Genomic DNA, 27,346 nt, shown 5'->3' on the forward strand with positions numbered 1-27,346 from the left:
GAAATGGGAAGCTTCATTTTATTTGATTTATTGAAAATAAAGAAAGGTGCTACTCCCTGCACCCCTGGGTTAGCAGCTAATTTATTCCTGGGACAGTTGTAAATTCACAGCAGGCCTGGAACACAGTTCACGTGGATAGGCAATCAGTGTCTGATTGTTTCCTTCCGCCTTTCATTCAAGCAACATTCTTAAGCATTTGCATGTGATCGGCCCTGGAGATACAGGGATAAGAGAACATAGCCGTCCTCAGGAGCCCGAGGTATAGTGAGGGAGACAGGCAGGTAGGCAGCCATGTGATGTGAGGGGTTCTCTGAGAGAGGAGCAGGGAGAAGGGGGGCATGAGGAAGGGTCTGTCCTGCCAGGGCTCCTGTCATTAGATGTTGGTATCTTGCTGAGCACCACCTAGTGTTTGAAGGTTGGCGCACAGTGGGGGCTTAATGAGATACCATCGCGAAATCTTAGAATTGGATTAAATCAGTGTTGCTCAGGTGGAGTTCATCAGTGCCCTGGTCCCCACCCAGGTAACTCTGCTCCCACCTGGCTTCTCCTCCACCCAGCCCTAACTTACACTTGCTGGTTCATTCGATTTGCATTTATTAGGGGCCTCTGGGTGTGGACAGCACTGAATGAGATGAGCATCTGATCAACCGTGAAGAAGGTGAATCAAAGAAAGAGTGGCATTACCAGTCTCCAAGTCCCATGAGCGAAACAAAACAAGACTAAACTCCCCCCATACTTTCTCCTGTCGGGAGGATGAGGTGGACCTGGTGGGCTCAAGGGGACCACAGAGGATGCTCTGACATTGAAACATGTGAGAACCGTTAGATGAAGGAGCTAAAGGACATATTCATTATTCTCTCTTTTTTTTAGTGAGATATAATTGATGTATAGGATTATATTAATTTCAGGTGTACAACATGTAATTCGATATGTGTATATATCGCAAAATGCTCACCACAATAAGTCTAGTTAACATCCATCACCATACATCGCTACAAAATTTTTTTTCTTGTGATGAGAACTTTTGAGATCTACTCTTTTAGTAACTTTCAAATATACAATACAGTATTATTAACTATCGTCACCATGCTGTGCATTACATTCCATGACATTTATTTTGTAACTATAAGTTTGTACATTTTGACCCCCTCAATATTCATTAGTCTTAAGCTCCAAGTCCAAAATGAAAAGATAATAGAAGAATAATGTGTATGAGAAACTTTTCACTAACTTCCATGATGCATGTCCTAAAATGCAGTTTTTCCTCCTTTACACAGATCTCCAACCATAAGAAATATACCACAGAACATTTGGAAGTTGTCTAGCTTCATCTTTTCTCTATTGCCCTGCATCTCTTTGCAAGAGGGTAAATTAATAAGTCAGGAGCTAGGACCCAGAGATATTTCTTAGACTTACACGATCTGACAGCTGACTGGAAATCAATGAAGTGTACTTGAAGAAACATTACGCTGATGCGAGATGGTTTGAGACAATTTTATCCCACTTCAGGTGTCTACTTTCCCCTTGGGTTCCACTTCGGACTTTGAACGACTGCACTTTCTTTTCAAAACCCCTCTTTCCAATGGAAATAGTCTGTTGTTAAAAAGAAAGAAATTGTCTTTCTGAAACTGACATCACGATGCTGACAGACTTTATCCTGGTGCTCATCGTCCTTGGTGTCATCCCCTCAGGTAAGCTCAATTTAAATTAAATTAAAACTTTATAATTATAGGATTATTTAAGCAAGGAGGTGAAACTATGGTGTTGATCATGTTAGAATTATAAAATGTAATACATAGGCATCTTCAGGTTAACCTTTAAAATGTAGCTCTGATGAGCAATTCTATGAAATCTATTTATATTGCTAAACAAATCATATCTATGAATTCCATAATGTTTATGCTTTTATCATTTATTGTGTTATTCCTTTTGAATCATTATGAACTTGGTAGAAAAATATAAAAGCATGAAAGATGCTACTGAATGCACTGACTGTTCCTCAGAGAATTGTTAAAATATTTGACATAGAAATTTTCTGTGTCAACATTTTTATGTCTTATCTACTAATAATCACTATATCTGTGTGTAGATATTTAATTTTGTCCAATATATCCTGTAGATCCGTATAAATACTTTTGTAAGTTTGTGTACGTAGGTAGATTTAGTATGAGTGTGTATCACAATTAAACAAAAATATATATCAAATGTCTATGAACATGTGAGTTTTGTGTGACTATTATCCAACTGAAAATAGCGTAATTCTTAAAGAAAGAGGACAAATAAAAGGAGAGAGATGGGGGTGCGGGGAACAAAGGAAAAGGAATGAGGAAGAAAATAACTTGAAAGTTTAGAAGAAAGTGGTCGTCTGCACCTGGCGGTTTTCTGGGTTTTGGAATCATTTCACTTTTTCTGTAGCTGTTAGAACAGAAAGCTCTTCCTGTCGCACAGAAATCGTCTAGAGCCGGGAGCCAGGTGGTGAGAAAACAGTGTCGCTCCATTAGCAATTGTATTTATTTCTCACTAGTATTTTTGCCACATTTGATTTTTGCAGTTTTCAGATGGAGAAGCAGAGACACTGAGATATTTGCCAAGTCCTGAAATAAATCCTGGATTACAAGGAGGACCATGAGGCACACACACCTGAACATTATCGTATCTTCAAAAACATAGCGTTTCCTTACTCCAGGGACTCAAAAACAAACTGAGTAATTTCTAAGTGCAGAGAGCATCAAACCCACTTTTGACTGTCACTAGATTTGGTCTCTGCAAAGTCTTAAATGCAATTTGCCAATCATAAAAATAAAAATCAACTTCTGTGTGTTTTAGCATACAATTAATGTACACGTGTCTAATGTTTTTCTGCCTTAATTTACTAGAGGATTCTATTTATTATGAGAGAATTGATTCTTACTATTCTTTCCCCAGAGAAATCATCTCACTGGTTAGCAGGGGTAGTTAGCATAAACCCTCTTGGTTCATCTGTGCATCCTCCTCTAGGTGCAGTAACCGTTACGTAAGAAAATTGGAATTGGAGAGAGCCTGGTGCTCCTTCTCCATGGTGTAGGCTGCAAGAGTTTGGGAATGTGTACTGAGCTGTACACATCTGTCACAGATCTGGAATAAATCTATGGAGTGGAGTAACTCTTGCATTTGTGAATATTTCTAGATCCATTGGAGTTTATTTCTATTTTTAGATCTTACCACCTTTCCTTAAGTTCTTTAACTTTACTACTCACTGTAAAGAAAATAGTTTCTTTTTGTTACACAAAACTCTCTTTTTCAAATTACCAAGGGCAACACCTCATTTTTGTATTTCTGGCTTTGGTGAAAACGGTCACTGTGCATGGCCGTATGACACCTCTTGTATTTCGAATTCATGCTCTGTGTGTTTGTGTCTGCTCCCAGAAACGGGGACTGTGTCTTATTCATCTTCCCATCACCCTTATCACATGATGATGTGTGTTTATTCATTCAGTAAATATTTATTGAGGATCTCCTGTATCCTAGGAATGGTTCCAGCATGTGGGATACAAGAGGGAATTAAAAAAAGGCATCCTAATAAACTCTCATGCTAGCAAGAATCCAGTAAATATTTATTATTTGATTTCACCCCGAGGGCTCACTCTATGTGTTGACAGAGGAGGCTACCATATCTGTGGTATGATTTTTTTGGACAGGTGGTGATAATGGAAGATAAAACCAAAATATACCAAAAGGTGTCAAAACAAAAAACATGCCTCTCCCAGCCATACTTGCTGAGGTTTGAAATTCTTCGATTATTTTTTTAATCTCCTGGCTGAGGATACACAATGGTGTCGTCTTCAATAAAACCATAAAAAATCATGGGAAGTTTCATCTATTAAGTCTTATCAGTTATTTATACCTCAGTGTGAGTGAGTTTGTCAAAATTTTGCTGAAAGTAGCTGTTGATATGGGGAAGAGAGAGCAGAGGGTCTGAGAGCCTGAAGAAAGGAAAGGAAACATGATCTAGAACAATAAAGAGACCAGAAGGTCAAAGATGCAGGTTCTGAAGAAAAATGTCTTTGTCTCAAGCTGGTGCTGGGCACCTCGTCCAAATCTCCCACAATTCCTCCCTCCCACTTCCTGGGGTTGAGTGAGCCCCAGCCTCCTCACAGGGAGGGAGTCCTGTCCAGTCCCCTGATGGCTTTACTTCCCTTTACCTGGATGCTTTCTCTGTTGCAGTAAATGGCAGACAGGAGAGAGGGCTGTTCCGCAATCAATGGCACATCTTAAACCTGGGATCTCTTTTGTATCTTTGGAACAGCAGATATTTGGCATGAATAGGTCACGTTTTGCGGCTGTTTCATGGATGTAAAGATCCTAGAAGCACAGGATGTGTGAGTTGCTAGGGGTCTTAGCAATCATTCACTCCTGATTTTTGTTGGGAGATGCTAAATGCCTTGCTTAAGATTCCACGGCTTGGAATCAGGACCATAACTCATGTCTCTAGATCTGAGCTCGGTGCCTCTCAATGTTAAATAAATATTTGTTGGACTCTTGTTCTGACGAGTGACAAGTTTGGCAAGAGACCCAGCACTCTGAGCCAAGAGCAGCATGCTCTCCTGGAGCACTTTCCCAGCCCGAGTTCCACATGGAGGAAATAACCAGGATCAGCAGAGCGCTATCCATCTCTGTCTGTCTGTCTGTCTGTCCATCTGACTGGCTTGCCCCTGCTCTCTCTCTGGCTCTTCCCCTTCTTGCCATCCATCTATGGAGTTGCTTGTCTAGTCCCAAGGGAAAGATTTTGGCAAAGAAAAATGAGGCAAAGTTTAAGTAGGGAGAGGAGAAGAAAGGGGGAGAATTGGGGTTTAGGGAAGAAGCAAAATTCCTTTTTTACCAAAAGAGCTGGTGAAAAGCTTTGACAGGCGGCACACATCCTCTGCAGATGTGCGTTAGACTAAGTGTGTGTTGCGGGGTTGAGGTGAGGGGAGGCAGTCCAAGCAGGACTCAAAACAAGAGAATGTGGGAGACCATGGTCAGATCTGAAGCAGGATGGCTCCCTCAGGAGAGCACTGGGTGTCCACCTCCAAGGAGAGTGACTGCAGAGCAGGGCCCGTTCAAGAGACCCCCAGGCAAGGCAGTCTGGGCCAGGTGCCACCTGCACACAGGGAGACTTGAGTAGGAGTACAGAACATGGCCACCAGGGCTGTCTCCCTATGACCAGAGAAATTATATCTGTGACCTGGTTTTAGAATATTCTTCCAGGTAGTGGATTGCTTTAAACAACAGTGAAGTATTTTGGAAAAAATAATGCTAACAACAACACAGCAACAAAAATAGCAATAGTAACAAATACATGTTCATAGAAGTGAGTGGCTGAAAGAGTTTTTACGTGGCAGTAAGGAGACCATAGTGGAGGCAACAGTCAGTCTTTTGCGTCTTCAATCCTCAAAGAAGCTCATGGGCTGGTGGAAAGATGGCCGACTTGGGGGTCAGAAAACCACACCCACCACTTGTTCGCTGGGTGACCCTGGGCAAGCCATTTCCGCTCTGGGTACCCCAGGATCTTCACCTGTAAAAGGAGGGGCTTAGATAATCTTGGAGGTCCTTTCCAGCTCTCTTGTCGCTTCTTTATCATTTCACTTTTCCTTCCTCTTTAATTAATGCTGAAATTAGTTGTGAAGACAAATGCTCTCCCACCTCCACCCCCTTCAGGAAGCTGACTTTGAGAAACCCAAGGACCCACAGTGGGGGGTCGCTTATCTTCCAAGAGCAGTTTCTTGACTTGTCAATGAATCATTGAGATGTATCTTAGAGTATTGGCCTTGTCTAATTAGTTTTAAATATAAGTCCATTTGCAAAAACTTGGTTTACACACAACTTTTCAGGAATCTATTTATTCTGTAAAACAGAGACCACATGTCCTGGGACCCCTGAACATACCTGTGGCTCTGTGTCCTCTAGAGCAGTGAGCCAGGTCACTGCCTCCTTTCCCTGTGCACGGAAAGTGCTGTTATGGCCTTTCGAGCATTTATTCATTCATTTGTTCATTCACCAAACATCATTGAATATTTACAGAGGCCTGGCCTCAAAAAATCAGCGGTGGAAGCACCTGCGCTTTCTCGTGATGTTCTGTTTTACAGGAAGGACAAACCAGAAACATTTCCAGGCCTGTCCTCTATGTCTGCTCCAATAACGTCAATGACTTCAGCTTCTATTTTGGGAAGCTTCAGGAAGCTTGAAGATATTAGGCAGAAAGCATTAAACCTTTGGCCTTTTTATTTATTTTTTTGGTAAGGTCTGTTTAGGTCAACACAGATTTGTACCAGTTAGCTTGGGCTGTCATAACAAAATACCAGACTGGGTGGCTTAACAGAAATTTATTTTCTCACGGTTTTGGAGGCTAGAAACCCATGATAAAGATGCTGGCAAATTCAGTTTCTGGTGAGGACTCTCTTCCTGGCTTGTAAACAGCTGCCTTCTTGCTGTGTCCTCACATAGGTTTCCTCAGTGACTGTGTGTGTGTGTGGGGAGAGAGAGAGAGAGAGAGAGAGAGAGAAAAGGAGAGAGAGAGAGATCTGGCCTCTCTTCCTCTTCTCATGAGTTCTATCAGGTAAGGGCCCCATCCTGAAGACCTCATTTAACCTTCATTACCTCCATACAGGCCCATCTCCAAATACAGTCATATTGAGGGTTAGAGCTTCAACATGTGAATTTGAAGGAACACAAACATTCAGTCTGTAACAGTCAGTATAGATTTATGCTTTTTCCTCCTTGATTCAGGCAGCAGCTCACCCTCTGACCCTGGCAACATGGGTCGAAAAATACGCAGGTGCCTGAAAGAGCAGACCTGGTCATTTCCCTTCAGATCCGGGTAAAGGACATGATCCCACTATCCTCAGGAAGGCCATGGCTTTGGGGGTGGCAGATGCTGGGGAATGTCAGGGTCTTAATTTTAGAAGATCCCTCCCAACGCGAGACTCTACCTCCCTTCACAATGCCGGTACAATTTTCCTGCCAGGAGAGGAGGTTCCAATGTACAGCCTGTGCCCTTCTTAGGATCCCTCTTATATGTCCAAAATTATAATGGCTCAGGGTTGTCCGAGCTAAGAAGCTTGTGTGCGTGTGCATGTGTGTGCATGTGTGTGTGCATGTGAGTGCATGTGTGTGTGCGTGCATGTGTGCACGTGTGTATTGGTTCAGACATTATTCAGTTGTGCTCAGCCTTCCTGGAGCGTCTCCACCTATTGTGAGATGGAGTCTTTAGTAGTTTGTACTCCCGGGCTGAGCGGGGACACAGGTTTCTCGGGGAGGTCAGGACTCGGGCACTCTCAGGAGTCCTTGCTGTCGGTTGCGTGTAACAGTGACTGCAGCGGCTCAGCCAAACAGGGGGTTGTTTTTCTCACACACCAAGAAATGTGGAAGCAGGCAGTGCAGGGCTGGCGCAGCAGTCACCGTGCTATCAGGGACCCAGGCTCTGTCTGTCTTTCTGTTCTGCCACCTTATGTGTGCAGCTTTCATCAGGCTTGCAAGATACTTGAGTGGCCAAATCTTCGGACGTCATGTGCCAGTTCCAGACAAGAAAAACGAGGAGGGACAAAGGGTAAAAGATGGAGTACATATTCGATTGAGTCCATCTTCTTCAACAATATTTCCTGTAAGCCTCACCCAGTGGCTTGTTTGTATCTTAATTTGCCTCACATGTGTCATATGGCCATCTGTAGCTGTAAGGGAGCCTGAGAGGGGAGCATTTTAAGCTGGCATCGTGCAATTCTGAATAAATTTAGCATTGTTACCAAGGAAGAATGGGCAATGGCTGTTGGACAGGGAACTAGTGTGTCTGCCCCAGTGCCCATCAAACAATGTTCTCCTCCCTGAAGGATGGGGCTGCCTGTGCAGGGGAAGGCCAGAGAAGGACAGCTGTGGCCTCCCTACACCTATCTTCTCCTCAGCAATTCAGCTCTGGCCCAAACTCTCCAAACACCACTCAGCAAAAGCCAAGCAGCCAACTGCATTGTTACCCAAGTGTTGTTCGTTCAGCAGCTGTTCAATGAGCAGCCACGTGTGCCAGGCACTGCCCCAGGAGCTGGGAGACAGCAGCGAGGAGGGCAAGGTCCCTGCTGTCTGGAGCTGCATTTTCTAGTGGGGCAGACAGACAATAAACAAATAAACATATAACATGATTGAGTGCTCTATGGAAGATAAAGTACCATAAGAGGACAGAGTGTGGGGGGCATTTTAGATTGTGTAACCTGAAATGACCTCTTCAAGGAGACGACAGTTGAACAAAGATGGGACAAAGTGAAGGAGCGAGCCATGGGTGATCTCTAGGGCAAGAGCCTTGCCAGACCGGAAGCTTACTAGAATGTTCTGGAAAGAGCATAGGCCTGTGGCACTGGGAGATGGGGTGAGGGCAGAGTGGGAGAGGGTAGGGGCCACATAGGGCCTGGGGGACCATGGTACAAAGTGGGGATGTTTTTTCTCAGTTTGATGGGAAGCCATTTGGAGGGTTTGAGCTGGGACTGACATAATCCTCTTCTGCTTTTAAGAGATGGCTCTAGCTGCTGGCGGAAAGTGGACTGTGAAAGGGGCGGGAGAGGAAGCGGTTAGGAAGCAGCACACGAATCCAAGAGTGTGATGGAGTTTGTGGTTGGGGGGGTACCAGTGGAGATGGTGGGAAGCAGTTGGAGTTGCGTGTATTTTGAAGCAAGTTAAGACTGGGTGTGGGGTAGGGAAACTCTTGAAGTTCAGCCTGAGCCAGTGAACACCTCTTCCCTCAGAAGGCTTCAGGGAATTTCAGTTCCCTCCTTCCCCCTCCATTTCCAGTAAGGTTTTAGGGCCCCTTACAGAGTGCTGTCCTGGCAGCCGCCCAGCTGGCCTGCTCCTTAGTGCAGCTCCGCTTGCTAAGAATAGTTGAAGTATCAAAGTTTGAGAATGGTTAGCTTTTTAAATAAGCTTGCACCTCTCTCTACCACTCATTTGCATTTTAATATGCTTTCTAGGGCAGAAGAGGAAGAGGTGGAGGCAGGGAGAGCTCGCAGCTGTCTCATCCACAGCTTCAAATTGCTGCTTCCTCAGCAAAGTGAAGAGTTCGTGCACACATGGGGGATGTGTCTATTTTGCTTTTCTTCCTACTAAGAATCTTTGGGTTTTGATTGGGTAAATTTGGAGGTGTATCTTGCATGTGATCACTGCCCATCGTGTGTGTCTCTCAGTGGAAAAAAGGTTTTCTATGGTAAAACATATGGTGCAGAATGAGCTGTTGTAGGACATTAATAGGGTCCTGAATATACGAAAAGAGGGGCTTTATTTAAAACAACAACAAAGAGCTTCCTTGTTTTAGATTTGGTAGCACAGTACCGAAAAGAAACAAAACTTATCTCTAGACTGCATTTCTAAACCATTTCTTCAACTTGAGGGTTAAAGCTTGAACTTAGGGTGTTTCTTAGGCTTTCACACGTTTCTGGGCAGAGAATAGTGCTAGAACCTGGTTGTTGACCAGGGAAGGTCTTCATAAGGGCGGACTTCCTCAGGAAGAAGGCAAGAGAAGAGCACAGGGCACGGGGCAGGTGTTCAATGGATATGTGCTGAATGCAGGGAAAATGGCCCTGACACAGTCCCCTCACTGGTTCATTCATTAAATGGGTAGAAAATGAGCCCGTGCTGAGGGCCAGGCATGGTTCTAGGGGCTGGATAAACAGCAGATTGAATGATACTGTGCATGCCATCATGGAGCTCGAGAGGAGGACAGACAAGGACAAACACACACAAATGGTGATACAGGACATGAAGGAGCCAAACAGGGCACAATGATGGGCCGTGGCATGTGGGCAGAGACGACGTCTGTAAGGAGGGGCATCTCAGTGGAGACATGAGGTAGAGGGTAAGGTTGTGGATGATCCTTGGGGTCAAGGTGTTGACCTCACGATGGGAAAATCCCGTGAAAGTGTAAAGCTCTGGGTAAATTGCAGAGTCTCCTTTTGGCTGTGGGCATGGAGAATGGTTAAAGAGAACTCCTGAACCCCCAAAACTGCCTTTGCTGAATTAGGCTGTTTAGAAATAGATGAAGGCTCAGGCCACAAGGATGCTAACCAGCCAACGTGCCTCTCCCATTAATTCAGGTTCCTGCACGATTGTTACAGCCACTGCGGGCTTCAGTTCAATGGCCGAAAATGAGGACGCCCTCCTCAGACATTTATTCCAAGGTTATCAGAAATGGGTTCGCCCTGTATTAAATTCTAATGACACCATAAAAGTATACTTTGGATTGAAAATATCTCAGCTCGTAGATGTGGTGAGTAATCCTTGGCACTAAGCTAAAAAGAACATGCATTCCTTAACCTGTTTGTGAGTCTAAGACTTTATTTTGTTTTCTTTCCCTGTGTCTGCCATTTCAATTTTAAAAATAACTTACTGTGGGAGAAAATCTGCCCCAAAAAGCCAGTGAAATGACCCAAGGAAAGAATGAGAAGCGTCACGGAATAAATTTTCATTGCAACACTATTAATATTGGACCTTGTTGCTGGGGGTGGGATGGTTGCTAGGACGGGCATTGCCCTGGCGGGTTTGCTGGAGCACTGAGGGTGAGCACCCAGGGTGAGGAGTGGGGGCTGGAGGGAAGGGGGAACTGAGCCCAGGACTGATTTTGTGTGGTCCAGACTGCTCTCGAGGGCTGGCAGGAGCGCCTGCAGAGAGAGAGGGCAGATGATGACAGCACCTGAGCGAGTGCCTGGGCGACCCCATCATGCTCCCAGATCCCCCAAGGACCATTTCATTTCCCTGACCTCGCTCATACCTTAACATTCTCTGCTAATTTCCTGTCGGGCTCGAACTTCTGCCATAATTGCCTTCCTGAGAAATCAGTGAACTGAAACAATCCAAATTCTGCAAAATCATCCTCCTGTGGGCCCCAAAGTCCCAGAAGAATCCTCCCATGTTGCCCAAATCCCCCGCCCCACCACGCACGCAAACACACCTATCCACCCCTGCTAACTCAATGCCCCAGCATTCCTTCTAGAAAACCATGCAAAACCCATCTCTCATTTAGCTAATATTTCGTTCTATTTTGCACCCTTAATATGCCTTCTGGGTTGTGCAATTTTATATAAATATTGCCATAATGAACTGCTACTTGCTTTAATTATTATTTTTCATTTTAAGCAAAATATGCATATTATTTTAGGATCACATGCCATTTAACTGTTCTTAAGTTGAGGATCCTTTACACTTTGAACACCTCAAAGGTAAGACTCAGAGAGGTCTTTCTGACAAAAAGAATCCAAAACACAATTTCACTTAGTTTGATTTTGCATCTTTTTAATTGTCATTTTCTTAGGATGAAAAAAATCAGCTGATGACAACCAATGTGTGGCTCAAGCAGGTAAATATCGATCCAAGCATTGTATCTGTCAACCTTGTTATTTCAATTCTTTTCTATTTAGAAAGGCTCCCATTTGAAAAAAAATTATTTTAAAGAGCATATTGGGTTCCTCAGGGAGATATTTGGGAATGGCTGGGAAGGGTCTCTTATTTTTTATTTTCTTTTGCGGGAGTTGGAGAGCAGGTCCTGGAAGCTTGCAGGCATGCCTTATACTGTTTTGTTGCTCCTGGAGTGGACATGTCCCCAGGGCAGGTAGGAAGGGGACTCTCTGACGCTGGTCCCTGGGCTACTTGGAGAAAAGGGAGGAAAGGCTCCAGGGCGCCACTTGCCCCCATATAGGGGACTGCGACTGGATAAGGAGGTGAGCGATGTTACATTCTCCCTCACCCTACTGGTCCTGGTGAATCTACCCCTAATGCTGAGAGAGGAGAGAGGGAATGAGGGAAGGCCACCCACCAGCAATTCCAGAACAAAGTGAAGCCCCGAACAAAATAATGATGCACATTTTCCTGATAGGACTAAAAATGCATTTTGTGTGGTTTCCAGCTCTCTGCTTAGATGACTGCTTTTAGCCTGGCTGCAGCCTCCCTCCTAAAGCAGGTCTGTGCACAGGAGCTCTGTCTAGAGTTGTCAGGAAATAATTACCTTTCAAAACCCAATTGTCCATATGTTATGTAAAGGAGAAAATATTGACACTTTCTTGATAGGAGGTGAGAAGTTTGGTTTAATTGCTTATTTTCTGTTTTTATTAGCAATTACCTGCTTTTTAACAAATATCCTGATGTTGTCTAATCCCCCCTAGATTTAAAATCTTCCTGGTGGGGATATGTTAAATGTCTCACTTAATTTTAACATACGTACATAATATTTTTCTTTGTTTCTATTGAAATAAGTTAGTTGTCTATTCACATTTAGCAGACATTGTTCAGCTCTTCCTGCTGATGGTTTGTAAGGAACAATGGAGAAAACAATGGATGAAAGAGATTTTAAGGAGATTCTCTAGGCTTCATTTAGTGTCACCAAATTTTTCCCACCAAAAACAACTTTGATCAGAGTTTGAGAATTATTATAATTTTTACTACATTCTATTTCTCTGATTCTTGAATTGGGATTTATGTCAGTAAGTTATGAAATGGATCTGCATATTATTTTACCTGCAAATAAAAATTTCCAGGAGAAAATAATAAGCTGAATGTTTATATAAAAACACAATTAAAATAAACGCATTTTTCCATATACCTATCTCATTCCTCAGTGACTTACCCCACTTTTTCACTCTGGAAGCTGTGGAATTTGGAGATATTCTGGTTTAATAAAAATCAATAAGAAGTCCTGTATTTGAGCTTGCAGGGGAGAGAAGAAAAACTTTTCTCTTAATGTATAAATAGGCTTAGGAAGTCAAGAAAAATAAAACAACAAACAAACAAACAAACTTCCACTGCTTCACACACACCTCCTTCTCCAGCTGCTCCTTGGGATTAAGCTCTTATTCATCTCTCACAGGAAAGAGTGGTCCACGGACCCTCGGCCTTTAATATTGAGATAGCAGATGCTTTTCACTTGTCTTGAGATTTTGAAAACAAGAAGTCATTTCAGCCAAAGAGAATAAGAAGCCATGGCTCCTCGGGCCTTAACTATAGCTTTGGAAATGACTTCCAGCAACGTTATGCCTAACCAAAGTTAGGCCTGGTGAATGCCTCCAAGTCAAGATGGAGTCAAATCCTAAAAATCTCCAACACGCCAAACAGAGCAAGTGAAATCTGTAGGAGCAGGGCAAGCTGACACTGGAGAAGCCACCCTGCTCACTTAGGCTCCCATTTCACAGAAGGGATGAGAGTAATAAACTTTCATTGCATTTAATTTGCATATCTCTTGTCTCATTCGCATCTCTCAACGGCCCTGAATTATCAAAGTGGGTATCACTACTTATAGAAATAGAAGAGTCTAGTAACTCATCTGGCTTAGTCTGGGTTTCTTAACTCCTGGTTCGGGCCTTCTCTGTCACATCTAGCCTCTGCACTAAACATCAAAGTCTGTTTCTAAGTCATAGGGGGAGCCAAAGCAGGAGAAGCAGCTACATGTTTCAGAGAACCACAGAGAATACTGTCACAGCTCTTCTGCCCGCACAGACTGGATGGGGAGCAGGAATGTCACAATAGACATAGCAAGTGCCATGTTATGGCACAATGTGGGCATGAGAAAGAAAGAGGCTGGCAGGCGGGGAAGGCTGCATGGAACAGGAGGCATTTGAGCTCCACGTGGTGTTACTTTTATACTTTTTACTTTTAGCTTTCTAAAATTAAAAAGATAAAAGATGAAGGATAAAAGAAAAGGGATGATAAAAACAAGATAAAATTTGAGTTAAAAAAAAGTTGTAATTGGTGTTTTACACAGATCTCAGTTTCAGAACAGCTAATAATAATACCTAAGATTTGTTGAGCACCTACTAAGTGTCAGGGCACTATGCTGAGCGTGTCATGGGATGGATCTAATTTAATTCTCACAGCCACCTTATATGGTAGGTACTGTTATTATTCCCACTTTGCAGATGAGAAAACTGAGGATTGGAGAATTGAAGTGACTTGTCCAAGGTTACACACTGTTCAGTGGAGTCTGGCTTATTTAAAATTCCCTTCCTCAGACAGAAGGAGCTGACAGGAGATGTCCAGTCCTCCTCTCAGTGCTGGCCCCGTCTGGTCGAGTTCCCGACTCTGGGCTTCTCAGGTTCTGACTCCTCAACCTCCGGGATATCTCAGGGAGCTGGTCTACAAAGACATTTAGAAGTTGGGATTCACTCCAGCTTCCATTCATTCCACAGATGTATTAAGAGCCTACTAATTGCCAGGCACTCTGCTAGATCCTTGATATAGAAGAATCAAACACAGCCCTGCCTTCAAGGAGAGGACATAGTCTTAGTCATGTAAAAAATAACCACTGTAATGAGATAAATACCACGAGGAAAGTTTACCTAAGTACTGTGTTGATACAAAAATGACAATGAGATGGAGAAAATCAGGGAAAGCTTCCAAGTGGAGGAGATATTTAAGTCAGGTCCTCCAGGATCAATAGAGGTTCTGTAAGCCAAAAAGGTGGAGAAGTTGTGAATCACATGTATAGTATTCCCAATACCATGACTTCCCAAAGCTCTCACACCAGAGCAAACCTCCTGGAAACTCTTCCCAATCACCCTTGTATACCTCAGCCAAAATAAAGACAAAAATGATCAAACTCTCCTCTTTTCTCATTTCCCTCTCAGACACTGAAAAATGCTCCCTAATTCATATCCACAGGGAGAATAAAATTCTACCCACTCAGAACAAAAGCATGTTCCATGGTGCGCACACAACTGATGCTTGGTTTTTTACCCAATTCTCCCGTCTTATCCTCTGTTTCCATAGTCCCCCTCTAGTATATTTAGACATTCCTTTTCTTTCCTCTCAAAGACCTTTATCAAGCACAAATTTAGTGACTTCCTGAGAAAGTCCTCTACACGGGGCTATTTTTATTTTATGGATTTTATTTTGCAAACTCGTTTGTCTCCCTCCTTCGTACTTCCAGAGAGTAATCAAAACCCTATAAATCATAAATAGATTATTACGCTGACTCACTAAAACCACATGAGAAAGTACTCCACGCCCTGGCCACTCAGATTCTGCTTCATCGTCCTCGAGGTTAGGAAACTGCATCGCCAGCACCTTAGAAGTAAAGGAAAACCCCCCTTTCTTTAATGACACAAGGGCTGGACCCTTTGCCTGATGGAGTCATGTGAATAACCACTATGACGACAGACGGCAGATTTACCCACCCAACAAGCATTTACTGAGTGCCTACCATGCGCTGGGCTAGGCACCGTTGGGTGTAAACACCCAATAAGACGATAAGATTCTGAGTGACCTGCCCTCACTGTAGCTGAGAGCAGTTTGCTTTCCTGTCCCCATGATGATCCTGAGGACCATACAGCTGCCTGAATGTCTGCCAAGGCCAGCATCTTAAACAAGTGTTTCTCCAACAGCTGAATCCTGTTTTAGATCAACAAAAAGTTCAGCAAACATAGTGAAGGCCTCACTGGATAGATCCCTGGAGCTGGTCTTTGAGGAGAAATAAGAAACAAACCTCCTAGGGAAGGGCCAGCCTTGCCGTAAAGGTCTGGGCGATCTCCCCAAGTCTAATTCTCTTCCACATCCTGCAATGGCACTTTCAAGTCCATGACTTTCTCTCAGACCTTTACTTACCATCTTATTTTCCTTCCTTTTCTACAGCCTCACTCTGACCCTAGCAAACGAGGCCAGTTTGGTCTCCTTACCCAAGTGGACCCTGATTAAGAATTGAGCAGTGTGAGTTAGGAATCAAAAGGCCTGCCGTGTAGACTTGGGCAAGTCATTTCACCTCTCTGACCCTCAACCTCTTCATCTATAAAACAGAGGCAATGCCTAGCTCGCAGTGTTGCTGGGAAGTCAGATGAGATCATGAGTGTGAATGTGACTCCTACGTTGTCTGGCATGTAGTGGGGACGCGATAAATGTCATTTTCTGGTGCCACCTTTGTAGGCTTTCTCGTCCTTAATGACAAACCCCATTTCTTAGCCTTGACAACTCATGGATATAATGGGAATATGAGACATACAGTATGTCATGTTGCTGTCTTTAAGATTAAAATAAATCAACAGTAATTAGGTTTTAAGAATTTCTCATCTGACCTTAAGATGGCTGAAGTTCCCAGGGATGTTCTAGAGGCTGCGAGTCAAGGTAATAGCAAGGAATATTTGTTCCTTACTATCTTTTGTTCTTAGTATTAAACTACGAGTAATCTGAAGAATTTATTTGTAGTAAGAAAAGTCTTATGATTTAGGTTTAAGTGAAATTTGGTTCTGGATTGTGGTAATAGCTAGACATTTATGAGTGATATTTAAGGTAATATTTGTAAGAAAAGACAATTTTAAGGGAATATATATGATATGGATTTGAAATTGCACTTTTCAGAATTATGAAACCTAGACTTGGAGTACTTTTTCCATTTTTTTCATAGTCATAGATTACCTTTGATATTTGGCCCTGACATAACTGTACTCTCCTGTTTCCTGCAATAACGCAGCTCTCCCCCAGGGAACCGTTGCAAAATGGAGCTGGTATTTGGAAAGGGCTTGGGCGTCGTGGCTAGAACATGCTACCCAGACACAGGGTATTATTTCTAATCTCTTACTTTAAGAAGGGAGATGCAGGGAGTTAACCTCCAGATGTCCCCAGGGTTTTAGAAAGAACAGGGAAGTGACCAGAAAATCTCACAGCTCCTCAGAGAACAAGATAGAGGATTTGGGCTCTGAATCCTCCTCCTGACACTGCTGACTCGAACATGGTGGTCATCCTGGGGTATGGGGCAGAGCCAGCATCATGGTGGATGGACATCCTGTAGAAATTCTATGACCCCTCTGGATGGGCATGCCAAGGAGAACACCTCTGAGTCCCCAGCTCTGGCTACAGAAGGACACCAAAGTTGTGAGGAATGTCTCTCAACCCTGCAAAGGAGTAAAACTAGTAAAGTGCAATCCAGGTGTGGAATCAGGGCTTCTGACTCTAACTTGGGGCTCTCTCTCTTCTGGGTACACTAAAGTTAGCGGCATTGACCAAAAGTCCCGCCCAGCCCCTTTTTCTTTCCTGGTCAGTGTCGGGGAGGGGAAAATCCCCCTTCTGCCCTTCCTGTGTTCTTATGGTTGGACTAATGATAAAAGTGACACAAGACCAGATTAACAGGAGAAAACCCAGTTTCATGACTTGTGCAGGGGAGAATCATGAAAATGATGCTCAGAGAGTGAACAAAGCAGGCAAGAGGTATATCTTTTATACAAAGAAACAATCAGCTAGTGAGGAATTGACAGGACAAAGAAACTTAGGCTTGAGAGAGTCAATTAGCAAGGTCTGTGTATGCAGGCTTCTCAGCCCTGAATTTTCTAGCTCTGGTGATAAGGATGCAGGGAGAGCACCTTTCACAGGGGAGATTGATTTCCTGCTTTCAGGGGGACAGAGACAGGGGGGTCAGAATGTTCTTTTTGCTTCTCAAGTCCCTTTAATTCAGAGTAATCAATATGCCATTGTGGGATATTTTGAAGCGGCTTGTCCTGGGCCCCAACTTCAGAAACACAACCCGAATCCACTATAGATCTCTTTATATTCTCCTTCAGGATTCAAATGTGTCCCTCATTCATCCATTCACTCACTTGTTTCTACCCCAACGCCTTCCTGCGTGCTGTTCCATCTCCGGCAGACCTTCCCCCACCCAACACCACCACCCACTGCTCCTTCTCACCCTTCACGTCTCAGCTCTCTTCCCTGGCCACTCAGCGGTTCTGTATCATTATACCCAACCCGCCCCGCTTCATGGCAACGACCACAAGGTGTGGCTGTCATCTGTCTGTTAGTTTCCTTGTTTGTTGTCTGAGTCAGCCCCAGGGAGGAGGCAAGGCGGCACTGCTTGGTGCTGGTGCAAGCCTGGCATACTTGTGGAGTAATTATTTCCCCGAAGAATGTGAGCCTCCTAAACCACTGCCTCTGTGTTATCTCTGGCCACAGCTGTTCATCCGCCTGTTGGAGGTCCTGGAAGCAAGACAAATCTTTCTGACTGAAAAACCCCTCGCCCCGGGGCTCGGCCCAGTTCCCTTAGAACAATTGGCAAACCCAGTATTTGTTTGCTGGGATTTGCACCGGGGCAGGGGCCCCCGAATTTTAGCTTTCTACCTTCCTCCTTTGCAGCGTAGAACTGGGTGCAGGTAAAGACCGGCTGTGCCTGCAGAAGAGAGAAAGCTGGGTCCAGGAAGCAGGCGATTTTGTTTCCAGCAATCTTTACGTTCCAGACGGAGGAACTGTGGGGTTGGACACCGCGCTCACCAACATTGTTTTCAAAAGACGGGCTGCAGTGTGAAAGCACAGCTCCAGCCAATCTGCCGGAGTTGTCTGTCCCTGGGGCTCATGCCAGGGTCTGCAGAGCACTGTCTGCTGGAGATCTACCTGAATTCTCCCCAGGATCCGCTGAGAACTTCTCAGTGGCAAGTGACAGAAAAGCCAACCCAAACCGGTATAAGCGAAAACAGAACTTATTGGCCCTCACAATCTGAAAAGTCCAGGGACAGGGCCGCCTTTGCCTGCGGCGTGGCCGGGGCCTCCAGCAATGCGCCCTGGGCCTGGGGTTCCCTCTGGGTGTCCCTGGGCTCCACACCATCTGGGTGACTCCACTCAGCCAGGCCCTCCTCTAGTGGTAGCAGGGCGGCTAGTTCAGCCCCAGCCTCCGTGCTCCCTGTGTTCAAGCTCAGCAGAAGGAAAGGCTGGCCTCTTTTCCAGCGGCCCCAGAAGTCTCGTGGCATCTCATCGACTCCCGTGTGGTTACCTGCCGTCCCTGCAGACCCTGTGGGCAGGTCTGAGGTGCAGGCCCCTCCTGGAGCAGAAGGAAGAGTCAGAGGAGGAGGGTACAGTGGAGCTGGTGTTTCCCAAGAGGAAATTGGGGCGCCTTACCAGGGGAAGGGCAGGTGAATTTGGGGCAGCAGACAGCATGTCTACTTTATCTCCTAATCCAATTTTCCCCTCTTTCTATCAAGATCTCTTCACATGCCACTTCCTTCACAAAGCCTCGCCTGGAGGTGGAAGTCAGCTGAAGGCTCCCGTTATTATGGTTCATCTTCGTCCCATAATTTTTCTCCCATTGTTTCTCACTGAGCTGGAACACAGGGCAACATGCTTATTTGTATAATGCCGCTACCTTTTAACAGGTATTTTACTATTAAGGCCAAACAGACTTTCTATATTTATTGTTTTCTTTTTTTTAACAGGGGAGATAGAATAAGCTACTGTTTTAGCCTGAGTACACAGTCGATATGCTGTATAGCTATCAGCACCAGAAATATCCATGAGAACAGAGCCACAGAAAGCTTGACAAAAACAACTGAAGTTTTGAGGAATTTTCGGCCACAAATTTTCCACTGTAATGTATCATGGGGAGAGAGAAAAGAGTGCAGGATATGGCTTTAGATGGACCTTGGCTTGAATACCTTTGCTGCCATTAGGCTGCACACCTCCAGGGGGCGCCCTTCACATCATAGTCAATGTGAAGGGCACCTCCTGGAGCTGTGATTGCACAGCCTGCCCCGTCATATGCAGCAGACGTGAATCCGGTTTTCTTTACTGACTAGCTGTGTGGTCTTGGACAGGGTGCTTGAACTCTCTGAGCCACAGTTGCCTCATCTAATATAACACTAATAATAGGTAACTTGTAGGTTATTGAAAAATTAGCATTAATAAATACAAAGCACTTAGGTCAGTGCCTGGCACATCATCAGCACTCAAGAAAGGTAACTTTTATTATTTTATTATCAGCATGAGCATTATTAGTAACAAAAATGGTAAGTTTGTTTTGTTTTGTTTTGTTTTGCCGAGGAAGATTCATCCTGAGCTAGGATCTGTTGCCAATCTCCCTCCTTTTTGCTGAGGAAGATTTGCCCTGAGCTAACATCTGTTGCCAATCTTCCTCTATTTTGTATGTGGGCCGCTGCAGCATGGCCATTGACCAGTGGTGTAGGTCTGCACCTGGCAACTGAACCTGGGCTGCTGAAGCAGAGCTCACCAAACTTAACCACTAGGCCACCAGGGCTGGCCCCCAAATAGTACATTTTTAAAGTATGTCCCATTTTATTTAAATAATCATATAAAGATTCCCTGAAGCTGAGGTAAAAAGCATTTCACAGTGCTAAGATGGAAATATATGGGTTGTTTTCCTCTCTTCTAATTAGCCCAGACTTGAATTAGATATCTGGTAAATTTTTAGAATGTATTTTTCACTCCTACAAACAAGATTGAAAAAAAAAATGCTTTGATAGCAAAAGCACAAAGGTACGTGCCACCCATTTCATTGCCTTCATCTTTTCTCAAGGAAATCTCAACTGTATTTTGATTTGAATTCAAACAACATCAGGAAAACCATTAGAGCAACACCCTCCTTGCTAATGCATCCTCATTCTCCGTAAGGCAGAAGTCTACCTATTTTTTTCTTACACAAGAAGAAAAAGTATCTAAAACTGTAATACATCATAATCACATGGGATGGGTCTCAAGAATGCAAGGCTGGTTCAACACTTGAAAGTCAATCAGTATAATTCATTATATTAAAAAACCAAAGAAGAATAACCATATGATCATCTCAATACATGCTGAAAAGGTTTTTACACAATTCAGCATCCATTCATGATTTAAACAAAAAATCATCAAACGGGGAACTAGAAAGAATATTCCTTAATCTAATAAAGAGCATTTACAAAAACCAAACAGCTAACATAATACTTAATGGTGAATAACTAAATGTTTTCCATCCAAAATCAGGAACAAAACAAGGATATCTACTCCCCTACTCCTACTTAACGTCATACCAGAGGTCCTAGCCAGTGAATTAACGCAAGGAAAAACAATAAAAGGCATTATATTGGAAAGAAAGAAATAAAACTTTCTATTTGCAAATGACATAATTGTCTGTGTAGAAAATACATCAAAAAGCTCTTTAAACTAAGGAGCTAAGCAAGATCACAAGATACAAGGTCAGCATACAAAAGTCAGCTGTATACTTACATTCTAGCCATGAACAACTGAATTTTTTTTTAATTTCAAAATACCATTTATAATAGCATCAAAAAAACATGAAATACTTAGGTATAAATCTAAGTATGTGCAGGGTCTGTAAACTGAAAACTATAAAACACTGATTAAAAAACATCAAAGAAGACCTAAATAAATGGAGACAGAAATGATATTCCTCGGTCAGAAAACTCAATATTATGATGTCAGTTCTTCCCAAACCAATCTATAGATTCAAATCAATTACAATTAAAATTTTAGCAGGATTTTTTTGTAGATAGCAACAAACTGATTCAAAAATTTATATGGAAAAGGAAAGGAATTAGAATAGCCAAAATGATTTTGCAAAAGGAGAGTACAGTTGGAAGAGTCACATGATGTGATTTTAAAACTTACTAGAAATTGATGGTGATCAAGACAGCGCGGCATTAAGGAAAGGAGAGACACATAGATGAATGAAACAGAACAAAGAGCCCATAAATAGACTCCCCCACATATATGGTTAGTTGATATTTGACAAATGTGCAAAGGTAATTCAATGGAGAATGTTTAGTCTTTTCAACAAATGGTGCCGGAACAATTGGACATCTATATGCAAGAATATGAACCTCAACCCATATTTACACCATAATAAAAAATCAACTCAAAATGGATCTTAGATCTAAATGTAAAACCTAAAACTATAAACTTCTAGAAGAAAACATAGAAGAAAATCTTTGTGACCTTGGGTTAGGCAAAAATTCCTTAGATATGACACAATCCATAAAAGATAAAATTGGTAAAATGATCTTCATCAAAATTTAGAACTTCTTAGTCTTATGAAAGACAGAAATAAATACTTTGTTAGTTTTTGCTCTTAAACTGTCGGTCTTCATCTGCATGGTTTTCTGTACATAGTCATGCAATTCTTTTGTCCTTTAGACTGTAGCTTTTTAAAGACCTGTGTCTTTTTAAATTTGTTCTCCAACGGTCAAGCCTCACAAATATTATCTAAGATAGACAATGTCTCATCTGGAGTGTATAGTTCCATCATTTTTCAGACATCATGCGTATTTCAATATTTTACCTCTAGTAAAGTCATCCACCTGCTGACTCCTGATTTTTAATGACAAAGTTGGCATCACTGGGCTCCAGGAAGCCTCACCCTGGGCACATCCTTCTAACTTTCTGAAATGTCATTTAATATTATCCTACTTCATTGCTTGACTGTCCACATGAGGGACAGTGGACTAGAAGAATTTAATTTTCAGGTCAGATTTCATAAGATTCTGGATCCAAAATCTTTTTAAGAAAGTCCACTTCTGCTGTAATTGGGTCATCCGTACATCATTCTCTTGACCTTCATAATCCAATCAATTAGTAGTCAGGTTTGTTAATCTGGATCCATCAGCCCCTGAAAAACACGCTAAATGATTTCATTCTATTATGAGGAAAAATAAGTAAGCATCTGGAGGCTAACGACATTAGAAAAACGATTTAAAACTGTAATTGGGTGCTCACAAAATAAATTCAGATTAGAAGTTAAGAGGAAATTCTTGGAAAATATTTTTTTTCATTGGATAAAAGTTATAATGTCATCAAGAGTAGTCAGCAGATACTGGATGGTTAGCATAACATACTGGGTGGATGTTTGTCCAAGACTCTTGAGTGATATTCAAAATTGTTCGTACCCTTTATCATGAGATTAAAATATCACTGGACCAACTCCCCTAGAATAAACTGAGATCTAGCAGTGCATTTCTTTTGTTTCTTAAGAGCAAATAGGCTGAAAAAATAGATCTTGAATCAGTGGGCGTTTGTTGCTGAGCCTTCTCACTGTGAGGCAGAGATGGTGCTTTTGGAAATCCCAGTCAGGACTGGCGTGTGGGCCTGGGCAAGCGGGGAGGCCAGACTGGCTCAAGCTGTATCCTGCAAACTGCACTGAGTCCCAGATAGGGTCATAAAACCTAAAGTGGATGAATTTTCCTTTTTAAATAAAACACCAGATTAGTAAATTAACATAAAATTGAAGATTCCTAAGTGAAATACATTGAATTTTCAGAATAAAATTACAGTATACTGATTTCATGCAGGAATGGACAGACCACAAATTACGCTGGAATCCTGATGAATATGGTGGAATTCATTCAATTAAAGTTCCATCAGAATCTCTCTGGCTTCCTGACATAGTTCTCTTTGAAAAGTAAGTATTCCAGAAGAAAAGCACACTGGGCAGATAAGGACTAGAAATAGAAAAGCCTGATTTTGGCAAAATAATTAAGAAAAACGTACAGCTTTAAGTAACAAGAGAATTGTTTCTTTTTAAAATATTGTTTGACACTGTCATAGGAAAGTAATAAAATACAAATAGTAATGTGGTGGGCAAAAAACCCCCCAACTAATAAGTGTTCAACTAACCATTAAAATGAAACCACTTTTACTACAGTGCTGATGGACGTTTCGAAGGCTCCCTCATGACCAAAGTCGTAGTGAAATCTAATGGAACCGTCATTTGGACCCCTCCCGCCAGTTACAAAAGTTCCTGCACCATGGACGTCACGTTTTTCCCATTTGACCGGCAGAACTGCTCCATGAAATTTGGATCCTGGACTTACGATGGTACTATGGTTGACCTCATTTTGATCAATGAAAATGTTGACAGAAAAGACTTCTTTGATAATGGAGAATGGGAAATACTAAATGCAAAAGGGATGAAGGGCAACAGAAGAGATGGTTTATATTCGTATCCATTCATCACGTATTCCTTCGTCCTTCGACGCCTGCCTCTGTTCTACACCCTCTTCCTGATCATCCCCTGCTTGGGGCTGTCTTTTCTAACAGTTCTCGTATTCTATTTACCTTCCGATGAAGGAGAAAAACTTTCCTTGTCAACATCCGTTTTGGTTTCCCTGACAGTTTTTCTTTTAGTCATTGAGGAAATAATCCCATCTTCTTCAAAGGTCATTCCTCTCATTGGGGAGTACCTACTGTTCATTATGATTTTCGTCACCCTGTCGATTATTGTCACTGTGTTTGTCATTAATGTTCACCACCGATCTTCTTCAACCTACCATCCCATGGCCCCCTGGGTTAAGAGGCTATTTCTGCAAAAACTTCCTAAATTGCTTTGCATGAAAGACCATGTGGATCGCTACTCTTTCCCAGATAAAGATGAGAGTAAACAGGTAGGGAAAGGTAAAGTCCTAGAAAAAAAGAAACAAAAACAGATGAGTGATGGAGAAAAAGTTCTGGTTGCTTTCTTGGAAAAGGCCGCTGATTCCATTAGATACATTTCAAGGCACGTAAAGAAAGAGCATTTCATCAGCCAGGTGAGTCCACTGGTGTTCTTATAACAACGCTGCCATTGAGGTGTGCAAGAACTAATGTTTTGACGTCTCTATACAACAAAATGCTGTCATTGTTTAAAATGTGACGTTATTCACCATCTGCTTTATACGTGTAAAATTTAAACCATGCACTGACATAAAATAGGGGTTTAGTATGGATTTTTAGGTAGAAGATCACAAAAACAGAATGAACAAAAGTGAAGCAACTATAGATTAAGCACTATTCCTTATAATTAGACTTAATTCTATTTGAAATAATTCAATTCTACATTTTAAATTGGTTATCCTCATCTCTGGTAATTTAGCTCTCATTTTTCATGGGATGATGGATATTTCTATCCGCAGTGTTTAGAAATAAAAAGTCAGAAAGAATCGTATTTTTAAATTAATATAAAAATATAGTGTTATAAGAGGTATTTTGGTGAGAGAAGAGGGTTAGCTTACAGATTTTTTTAAAAATGTGGCAAGAATGTGGATATCAGACTCAAAACGGTCTTGGACTCAGATCCTATATTCTATATTCCAATATTCTGTGTAACTAGAGACAAGCTACTCAACCTGAGCTTCAGTTTTCTGAAACCCACCTTGAAAGGTTATTGTGAGGAATAAATGACATAAAGCATAAGACATGACTGTGCCCAGCACAGACAGTCTCAGCCTCGTGATTATGTGAGCAGTCAATATGTTAATTCTCATCTTTCTTCTCCTCATCTTCTATCCTTCCTCTGAATGGTCCTTCTCCAATGGAATGAAAATATATTTTTTTAAATTTTTCTTTCTGTGAGGAAGATCAGCCCTGAGCCAACATCCATGCTAATCCTCCTCCTTTTGCTGAGGAAGACCAGCTCTGAGCTAGCATCTATTGCCAATCCTCCTCTTTTTTTTTTCCCCAAAACCCCAGTAGATAGTTGTATGTCATAGTTGCACATCCTTCTAGTTGCTGTCTGTGGGACGGGGCCTCAGCATGGCGGGAGAAGCGGTGCGCCGGTGCGCGCCCAGGATCCGAACCCGGGCCGCCAGCAGCAGAGCGCGCGGACTTAACCGCTAAGCCACCAGGCTGCCCCCTGGAATGAAAATATTATTTGAGGGCCGGCCGGTGGCTTAGCGGTTAAGTGCGCGCGCTCTGCTGCTGGCGGCCCGGGTTCGGATCCTGGGCGCGCACCGGCGCACCGCTTCTCCCGCCATGCTGAGGCCCCGTCCCACAGACAGCAACTAGAAGGATGTGCAACTATGACATACAACTATCTACTGGGGTTTTGGGGGGGGGGGAATAAATAAATAAAATCTTTAAAAAATATATTATTTGGCATATAAATACAGTATTAAAACTGGTCTGTTGCTTGAAACAAGTTATATATTTAGACCAATTTATAGAGTTCAATTACTTATTCTAAAATCAGTGAAAATTAGTGCCAAGAGTCTGATCCCATAAACAAAGTTACGAAAGAATGTTCTTTTTAGAAATATCCTCTGTGTTTTATCTAGACACTGCTTAGTATATCCTCTCTCTTACAATTTGTCATGTTTTTCACCTACTGAAAAAAATTTTTAAAGCACTAGAAAGAAATAAGTGCTGCTATAGGACGCACATTTCGGCTATTCTTAAAGAGTTTTTTATCTTTTAAAAATTCTAATAAAATATTTAAATTAAATCTTTAAAAAAATTTTTTTTAATTATAAAAGTAACACATTATCAGTGTAGTAAATTTGAAAAATTCAAAAAGTGCAGACAAGACAATTAAAGTCATTAATAATCCCAACACTTAAGGTTGACACTTTAAACATTTAATTTATCTTCTTTGTGTTTTTTTCCCAAAGCTTTATTTCTGAACTTCTGTGTGCACAGAATACATTCAGGTTCTACATCAGCACATATGTCCCCTCTAGAACGGCAGGCCTCCTGTCCTGTTCCATCTTTACAAAATCCTCGTGGAGGAGAAATGGGACATTTATTTTCCCTTGAGAGATGAGAAGTGGCCCCTGTCCTTCAGACTTCCCCAGCCTCGTAGCTCGTTCCTGCTCTGACCTTGCTCTCACAGGCTGCCGCCCATTGTCCCTCCGAAGGAGCTTGGCTCCTCTCTGCCTTATGTGTTCCTGCGTCTCCCGGTCAGCTCTCCTCCTCGCAGTGTCCATCCTCCCTGAGCTGTAGCAGCAGTACCCGCATGTGGAGTGGAAGGAAAGAAGGCCTGTGACATTTGGCCACGACAGTTCTTCATTGATAAATGTGTGATTGATTTCGTATGTAAGATGGAAGCGCCACAGTAAGAGATACTGGCTTTTGAACATCAGGCTTTTTCAATTTTGATCAGTAATGCTTACAACTGCATAAATAATTCTGTTGTTTCTATTTTACATCTTCAGTGTTGAGGAAAGTGTTCCCATAAACTCACTTACAGGCTGTGTTTTGGGCACTGTTAGGGAAGTCACAGGAGAGAATCTGAGCCTACACTGTGGGGGATGTGTTGGTGTGTTTTGAAAACTAAGTGCTGTAAATCTGAATATCACTCTTTTTAAATCCCTTGAAATGAATTCAGAACAGTTGTCCAGCATCTTAAATGGAAGGCATCTTTTTCTCTTTTGCAGGTGGTGCAAGACTGGAAATTTGTAGCTCAAGTTCTTGACCGAATCTTCCTGTGGATCTTTCTGGTGGCATCAGTTACAGGCTCGGTTCTGATTTTCACCCCCGCTTTGAAGATGTGGCTGCATAGCCACCACTAGGAACAAATTTCCAGACCAGTCTAAAGTGTATACCCCATAAGGACAAAGTTACACCTTAGATCTGACGTCCAGCTAGCATGTAAAGACGGTACCCAATGCACATGGCTCATTCAAAGTGTCCTGACTGTGTCGTCCTTAGAGAAACTGAACCTTGGTGATGTTCATTTGCCCACAGTTAATTCATGGTTGCCATTAGAGAGAGTTGGATTTAAGCAAAGCAGAACCTCCTCAGGCCCCTGCCTTGGCTTCCCCAGACATTCAGGGAGGAGTCTTATATGGTCCAGGCCTGATGCCACAAGCCAGGACGCACTGGAAATTGTTGCTGGTTGCACTAATGCCCCCCGAAGCTGGACTGA

The 27,346-nt window shown here is 42.6% G+C and overlaps 1 protein-coding gene across 2 annotated transcripts; it reads left to right on the plus strand.

Moving 5' to 3' along the window:
• Positions 1-1,639: 1,639 nt before the first annotated feature.
• CHRNB3 (cholinergic receptor nicotinic beta 3 subunit) lies at positions 1,640-26,990 on the plus strand. Of its 2 annotated transcripts, none has more exons than XM_087418668.1 (6): positions 1,640-1,691; positions 10,104-10,255; positions 11,297-11,341; positions 23,019-23,128; positions 23,372-24,254; positions 26,856-26,990. In XM_087418668.1, the coding sequence occupies exons 1-6, from the start codon at positions 1,640-1,642 to the stop codon at positions 26,988-26,990; spliced, it is 1,377 nt and encodes a 458-aa protein (XP_087274794.1). The 2 variants fall into 2 exon arrangements, with proteins under 2 accessions (XP_087274794.1, XP_014651378.2); XM_014795892.2 differs by having other exon boundaries at positions 1,655-1,691; positions 10,083-10,255.
• The last annotated feature ends 356 nt before the right edge of the window (positions 26,991-27,346 follow it).

Source organism: Ceratotherium simum, chromosome 28 (genome assembly GCF_057802395.1).
Source record: "Ceratotherium simum simum isolate JZ-2026a chromosome 28, ASM5780239v1, whole genome shotgun sequence".
NCBI lineage: Eukaryota > Metazoa > Chordata > Mammalia > Perissodactyla > Rhinocerotidae > Ceratotherium > Ceratotherium simum.